This window comes from Poecilia reticulata, linkage group LG8 (genome assembly GCF_000633615.1).
Source record: "Poecilia reticulata strain Guanapo linkage group LG8, Guppy_female_1.0+MT, whole genome shotgun sequence".
In the NCBI taxonomy this organism is placed as follows: Eukaryota; Metazoa; Chordata; class Actinopteri; order Cyprinodontiformes; family Poeciliidae; genus Poecilia; species Poecilia reticulata.
In genome coordinates, this window is record NC_024338.1 from 15,680,321 (window position 1) to 15,687,586 (window position 7,266).

The 7,266-nt window shown below is 36.4% G+C and overlaps 1 protein-coding gene across 3 annotated transcripts; it reads right to left on the reverse strand.

Annotated features, from left to right (window-relative positions):
- Positions 1 to 2,538: 2,538 nt before the first annotated feature.
- zfand2a (zinc finger, AN1-type domain 2A) lies at positions 2,539 to 7,266 on the reverse strand. 3 transcript variants are annotated; one of them, XM_017306079.1, is made up of 10 exons: positions 7,075 to 7,266; positions 6,412 to 6,507; positions 6,045 to 6,139; positions 5,389 to 5,520; positions 5,146 to 5,297; positions 4,905 to 5,033; positions 4,734 to 4,809; positions 4,560 to 4,636; positions 3,059 to 3,187; positions 2,539 to 2,860 (listed from the first exon to the last, which is right to left on the reverse strand). In XM_017306079.1, the coding sequence occupies exons 2-9, from the start codon at positions 6,464 to 6,466 to the stop codon at positions 3,088 to 3,090; spliced, it is 816 nt and encodes a 271-aa protein (XP_017161568.1). In that variant the 5' UTR covers positions 6,467 to 6,507; positions 7,075 to 7,266; the 3' UTR covers positions 2,539 to 2,860; positions 3,059 to 3,087. The 3 variants fall into 3 exon arrangements, with proteins under 3 accessions (XP_017161568.1, XP_008414137.1, XP_017161569.1); XM_008415915.2 differs by having other exon boundaries at positions 3,103 to 3,187; positions 7,075 to 7,265; XM_017306080.1 differs by lacking the exon at positions 2,539 to 2,860 and adding an exon at positions 2,910 to 2,973 and having other exon boundaries at positions 3,103 to 3,187.

Genomic DNA, 7,266 nt, shown 5'->3' on the forward strand with positions numbered 1-7,266 from the left:
CAGGATCGAGGTAGCAGAGGCGAGAATTTTCCATCGCAAAAGCTGTCAAGAGTTGAAATGTTTTCTTCACCCACAGAGTGACCTTTAGGACAATGGGGAAGAGTATTTCTTCTGGCAAAAGCAGTAGACAAAACTTTGGTTTAATTTTGCTTCTGCAAGAACTTTCTTGTGGAGTTCTACTCTGATATTTCATAGCAAAAATCTGGATTTGAAAACTGCAAGAAAGCTCTGTCCTCTGAGCTGCACATACTGTCGAGTACTTAAACAACATAGTTTTCTGTTTGATCCATTTGCTGATTCAAATATTTCCAGATTCAACAGAAACTTCTTTTTGCATTCGTGGAAAGTCAAATTCCATTTCATTTTATTATTATAAAAAACTCGATCTCACAAAGATTAAACAAAGACTGCAGCAGAAAGCATTTATGTCTGTGGGTGTTCTCCAACCATCTGATTATTAGTTTGAAATTCATGTAATGTGTGTGCTTTATCACAGAGGATGTTAAATCTGATTGATGTGATCAGCAGGGTAAAACAATTCCAAATGCTTTGACTTCTGACTATATGTCTCAGTATTGTACAACAAAGTAACTAAATTTGCATTTATTTAAAAGCTTACTTAAAGAAGCTTGAGAAAATCATTAATATGTAAATTAATTCAGTAAGATGCTGGAACTGATCAGGTTTTCTAGTGCATAACTGCATATCTGAATACAATAATAAAGCATGCTGCGATGGCAAAACTGAAGAATACAATTTGCATGAAAATGAATCCACTCTACAATCGCAGCGCTGCACTTCATTACAGTATACCTGCAAAACGATGACTCACGTAACCACATCAATGGCATCAGATGATGGTAATTAGACTTTTGTGACACTTGCAAGCTGCTCCAGGTCAAAGTGCATGGCTAAAGCGCTGCTTGCCTCCAAACTGTGCCTTTTAATTACCATTACGCAAATGGATTTGGACAGTAAGTGTCACCACGCTATTTTTCAGCCGTGCTCTTCAACTACTTTAAAGGTTACTCGTATTAAACAACTACGTAGGCGTTTTTTTTGTTTATTCATATGCAATGTCATACTATTGGATAAAAAGATTTGAGATTTTAATTACAGTGATGTAAGAAGAAATTATTGCACAGTGCAAATATACTCTGGTATGCATGGATATGGAAATAAATGGGAACCATTATTGGTGCCTTACTGCCCCCTGCTGTTTATAGTGCAAATAAATTCACTCCGCTTGACCTGAATAACTTTTTTTTGCCAGGAAAAAAAAACAACTCAGGAGTAATTTTACTACAACATACTTTTTACTCTCACTTGAGTGATACCAAGTATTGCTACTCTTTCTTCAGTAAAACTCCAGCCACTGCAAGTAAATTCACTGCATGAAATCAAACATCTTTTAACCAAAAAAAAAAAACCCACACTAGACACAATACATACCTACTGTAAGCATTTATATATTAGAAAAAGAAGTATTCAGAAAAGTTTATTTTGCTTAAAATGTATTGCTTTGTAATTATGTTATTAGCACATATGTTTTAGTCTCTTGCATACTGGAATTTGCACACAACTTTATATGTCTATATGTCATTTTAATAGAAATAAGTGAGGTCTGCAATGCTTTAGATGTTTTTCTGGGCTTTGAGACTTTTTGGATCATTTGTCAATTTAGCTAATTCAGTTTGATTTTAAAGATCTTTGACTGCTTTGTGTTAGACGGGTCCTATTCAAGTCATTTTTGATTATGCACATCTGGCAGTAATCAGGCTTACCCGAGGCGAGTGAAACTGAACTCAGCTTTTAAAAATCAAAATGTGTAAAATTGCTAATTAGTTTATTCACAATCATGAACTATTAGTTTAAGGGATGCATTTTGACAAAAGGCCTTGAAGTAGCGATGTCTTTTTCCCTTAAGAAATTATTAGATGATTGCCATTTGTAAAGGGGAAAATACTTTCTCCAGTGATGCAATGACTAATCTTTTTTCAGTTAAACCCTTTATCTCCAAATGTCTATGCTGAATTATTATTCTGATCTAAACTGCAGAGTGAATCAGTGAAACATTTCTCTTGAATGTTTCAAATAAATTGAAATTCTGATAATTATTAGTCTGAGAAGCAGAAGACAATTTGAAGTTAAAACTTGATTACCGCAATTAAATTGAGTTGATTTGTTATGCTATATTTCCCAGGAAAATCAGAGGTTTAAACATCACTCATAGTGATGCACTTTGTGTAACTCTAATGCAGTTAGCAAAAAATAATTACTGCTGATTTCATTGTCATCAACAGTTGAATTATTTCCATTTATCTCTTGTATTACCCATGCTTTTATCTGGTTTACAAACAAGAAACATAATCAACCATTTTCTAATTAAAGATAGGAAGCAAAAAGCCCAAGCAGATAAAATTTAGGAAATGTGATCATGAATATTCCAGGTCAACACAACAAATGTGTCGCACACAAACAGGCTGTGCCAGAAAACACCCTCACACACTGACATTAAATTACACTCAAAGGACAAAGTTAAAATTTAAGTGCACCTTTAATTTATTCAACATCTATATGAGGCATTATAATAGAGTCATCATGATTGGCATATAAAATATTTACAAGAGCAAATAATTCATTAAAAATGACAGATCCTGCTGAAAAGTGTATGTGCTTAYATGTGGAAGGTGGCAAGATTGCAGCAACTTTCAAGAGCAATTCTTCATGGAACAATCAATCGTTCTGGGTACTGACATCTGAGAAGTACATTATCTAGCAAACAATTAGCACAGCTTGAAGAATAAACGGGACTCCAAGACTAAGAAAGGCAGCAGGTGGACTGTTTGGTCTCTCTTCCCTAAACAGAAAGGAGAAAGAGAAAAAAAAAGCCCAGTTAGAAACAAAGAACTTTCATCCACACATTTAAAAAAAAAAATATTATAAATTTGATGTAAATTAGCCTTTCATCTGCTGCTAAGAACAAAAGCAAAAAAAAAAAAAAAAAACACAAAAATTCAGAAGAGGATGGGTGTTGCCATGACAACCGTGTACCTACATGCGTTCCCGTAAGCATGCTACTGGTGCCTAAATTCCGGGTACCTGTTGTCTCTGTTGTTGGCGTCTGTATTCTTCTTCGCTGGCGGCCAGAGCCTGAGCCAGAGCCAGGTCCTCCTGCTCCTGAGGGCTGAGAGGAAAACATCCCGGAGTGAAAAACCCCGCAGAGCGGACGACATGCATAACGGTGGATCCTTGCGTTTGATTCAAGTGCAACCTCATTAAAATTATTTAAATAATCCCATCAGCCTGTTTTGTTGGACAAACACTAAAGAGCCGCGCCTTTGTGATGGTTTAAATCTGTAAGCAGAGAGCGCTGCAAAGGCCGTTTTTCAGGTTTCTTTGTTTGCGTGGATTTTCTCCTTTGCAACCTGGTGAACAGTACAAGAAAAATGTCCCGTTTCTGATCCACTATTAGCAATGCAGTACATCATGACTTTAATTCAGACCTGAAACAGAGCCAAGTCCGTTTCTGGACACCAACTAAGTTATAAAAAACATTTACAGTTTGAAAGATTATTCGCATCTCTTCATACAGTGTTTTACATTTTGTTACCTTTCAAATAATTCAGTTTATTTTATCATCATTTCTATGTAACAGACCATGCCAGAGAAACACATATAAAGTGGAAGGGAAAGGAAACGTTTTCAAAGTCTGTTTACAGATAAAACCTGAAAAGTGTGGCATGCTCAGTATAAATTCCAGAGAATTAGTGGTCTTCAGAAGTCACAAAGAATAAATAGTAGTTCACCGGTGTATAATTTTATCTACACATAAAACCAGCTGTGCTATGGAGGCTTGAACGGTTTGTTACAGAACATTAGCAAACAAAGAGCACCGTAAAGTCCAAAGGTCGCATCATACAGGACAGGGTTAGATTACAAAACTATCTCCACAGCTTTGAACACCTCACAGGCCCGACCAATACAGAGTGCTATTTTTGTCAGCATTAAACGTCGCTCAATAACTATCAGAACCAAGCAAAAGATGGAAGCTGAATAAGTGAGTGTTTATAAATCCATGTAGATTCTTAAAACACCTTTAAGTCCTTTTGGAATGTTTTAGTAAGTTTCAGAACAATATTACTGGATATGCTCATCATTCACAGCAACAAGGGGGGGAAAAAATCAACTATAAATGACCTGGGAGACTATAAAGCACCTGAACAGTAAAAACAGCGTCTAACCAGAGATCTGGGTTTTAGCTAAAAAAATTAATGCCCAGTTATAAAAGGATTCTGCATGCATATAAAGAAAAAGCATATAAAGAAAAAGTTCAGATCGGAGCTAAACAGGGACGATGAGGATCCAAGCAGCAATCCTGAAAATTAAACGCAGAAACGGCTTGCCATATATGCCAACCATCATGCCCCGTCACTGAGAAACACCTGCAAGTCTGGATTTCATCCATATTATATACGCACATTACTGATCTACTTAATAAGCAGCTAAATGAAGAGGAAGTTAGGAAAAATCAAAGGCATTTTGTTAACAAAGCTCACCTGGGGGTTGGTTGAACAGCTGGCCTCGAATCAGCCAAAGACATCTCCAGCGCTCTTTGTAAAGCCTGCTCCTCTGTCTGAAGTGACAAAGGTAGAAGCAGAATGTTTGAGTTCACTTTCAATATACTGGTGGTTACTTTACATAAGGTGATTCCATCAAAGTTGTGTTCATACCATGCCGGCCTGAAAGGATGCCGAGGGGGGAATTACATTCTGTGCTGAAACGGATGTAGGAATCCGCGGGGTAGAGCTGGGGAAAAGCAGGGAATACAATGTGTTAAATTAAGTCTGTTTTTTATATTAAATGTGTCCATTACAAAGCAAATGTGGGGTGGCAACACTCACCCTGAGCTGCAAGCTCTGTTGTTTACAGTTACACCATTAGAAACAGGCCGAGGGTTTCCTGAAGCAGATGAACGAGAACTAGTGGCAGACGAAGAGGAAGCACCTTGGGACCTCATTACAGCAGCATGTCTATGGAAAAAACAAACAAAAAAAAAAACTTAAATCACCAGTTCAATGTGATAATTCAGAAAAAAAAAAAAAAAGAAAATTGTTTCAGAATCCTTAGGACAACTGTACTCACCCAGATTTGGAAAGAGCCTTCCCATCCGTCTTACAGTCGTGGTCTAGTGGGTGTCGATGTTTGAGACAGTAATTTAAATGACACTGGTCGCAGGTGACTCGTATCATTTCCTTTTGTTTACAGCCACCTTTAGAACATTTATTTGTGAAGATCTGAAAAAAACAAAAAAAAACAACCACTTGTTATCACTGTTTTTGATGACATTGTGCCACATGGTTAGGGGGAACTCTGCATTATTTGAACCTTTCTCTTTCTTTGCGCAGGGTCTGATTTGCAGTCCCGGTCGATGTGTTCTCCCACTTTAATGTCGGGCATCTCGCCTCTTTTGATGGGAATGGGAGTATCACACAACGGGCAAACCGGAACCTGGACATCCTACAAGAACATACACAACAGTATTTAGCAAACGAAGAAGCAAACTAGAAAATATTATATCTTTTAAAAGAATATAGAACTAAAAACATTCCAATTCAACCAATTTATTTTAAAAACCAAAGCCTACAGATTCTGATCCAAGCAACACTGCTACTAATCCACAAGAGTCGTTTTTAAGGCTACTTGTTGTCACAGTTTAACGTGTGTGGAATACGTTAGTGACTTCACAAGAACAACCAAGCTTAGGTGAACATGTTTTAGACAATACTGCGTGATCTAGGTCACATTAAAATAAATGGATCATCATATGACAAGTCAAATAGACATAAATGTAATTCAAAAGTAATCTAATAAAAGTAAAACCCATGGTGTAATTGTTTGTCCAGAAACATTTTGTAGTAATTGGATTTATTAATTAAAAGATGATTACGCCAAGTCATTTTTTTATATAAAGTTTTTATTGAAGAGGATAATAAATCAGGCCTAAACATAAGTTCATATTTTATTAGGTTCTATCAACTCACCTTTTTGTAGGATGATGTACATTTGTGATTTGCATAGGTGATGTGATCCTTGCAGAAAATATCCTGACAGGCATCACATCTCATTGGAAGAAAATCTGCAATCAACAAGCAGCACTTTATGAGGGAACAAGTTTATCAATCAATCACATTTTATTCGTATAGCATCATTCAGCAACAAGGCATTCCAAAGTGCTTTACATCAGAAAAACGCAAAAACGCAAAGTCATACAACATACAGTCAAGAATTGAAACATTACATTTTGTCAAGCGCCATGTTGTTGTTTAATCAACAACATCAGATTGTTGATTAAAGTCAAACACCACCACCAACAAAAAATGATGATGCTGTTTTTATTTGAAACTTTACCTAAACGCTTGCAGGTCTTCTCAGAGCAGTGCTCTCCCAAATCTGGAAACTCCATTTTTTAAATGGGTCTTCTGACGAAAATGACAGATTTTTATTCTGAAAAAGACAAAAAAAATAAAATAAAATAAAACTTAAATAGATGAGAAGCTAGCAGTTCTTAGAACTAGTCTCCATTGTAATAACAATGAGGTTTTGAGGATAGCCATGAGTCACCTGAATATCAGTCTGCAGACCAACAATGAGTTTGCTAAATTATTAGCAAGCGGCTAAGCTAACTTCGATCACTCACAGATGATCGATTACGTAACTAATAGCTCAAGTTATCCACTATCGTGTTAGACAAACAGAACACAAGAACTTCAAAACGAGAGAGACTTTTGCTTTAAGTAATACATGTTCACAATGTAACATGTATGAATTATAGTAACAAGATATAGAAATTAAGCAACTACTTAATTTACTCAAAAGTGAGCAATAACACATATTTCTGCTAACTCGAAGGAAACACCAACACCACACAGTATACTTCTCCATAAATGTCAATAACAAATACTAAAAATAAATGTTGAATATTTATGGTTAGAATGTATTCTCACGGCTGGCTTCTTTGCTACGCTAGCAAGATGACCAGCTAACCTCAGCTTTTTATTCAGGTTTACTCACCAGTCGCGGCTTTCTTCCCGGTCTTTGGTTTTGTAAAAAAAAATAAAAAATCACTGTATTCTTCCAGCCAATATAACTCTATATTTTTTTTCCCAAAGTGTTTTAGTCTGTAGTTTAGTTACAGAGCTCCTGACGTCCGCTGCCTTGTTTGTGAAGCTCCTCGTCTGTTTAGCTGTGTCACGCACCGTCCAC

Bases quoted from the DNA above. Each gene is read 5' to 3' on its own strand.
- zfand2a (XM_008415915.2), bottom strand. From the start codon at position 6,466: ATGGAGTTTCCAGATTTGGGAGAGCACTGCTCTGAGAAGACCTGCAAG. The intron at 5,298-5,388 runs GTTCAAATAATG...TGTTTTTTTCAG, and splicing joins CTGCGCAAAGAAAGAGAAAG to ATCTTCACAAATAAATGTTC. The intron at 4,810-4,904 runs GTGAGTGTTGCC...GCTTTTCCCCAG, and splicing joins AACAGAGCTTGCAGCTCAGG to CTCTACCCCGCGGATTCCTA.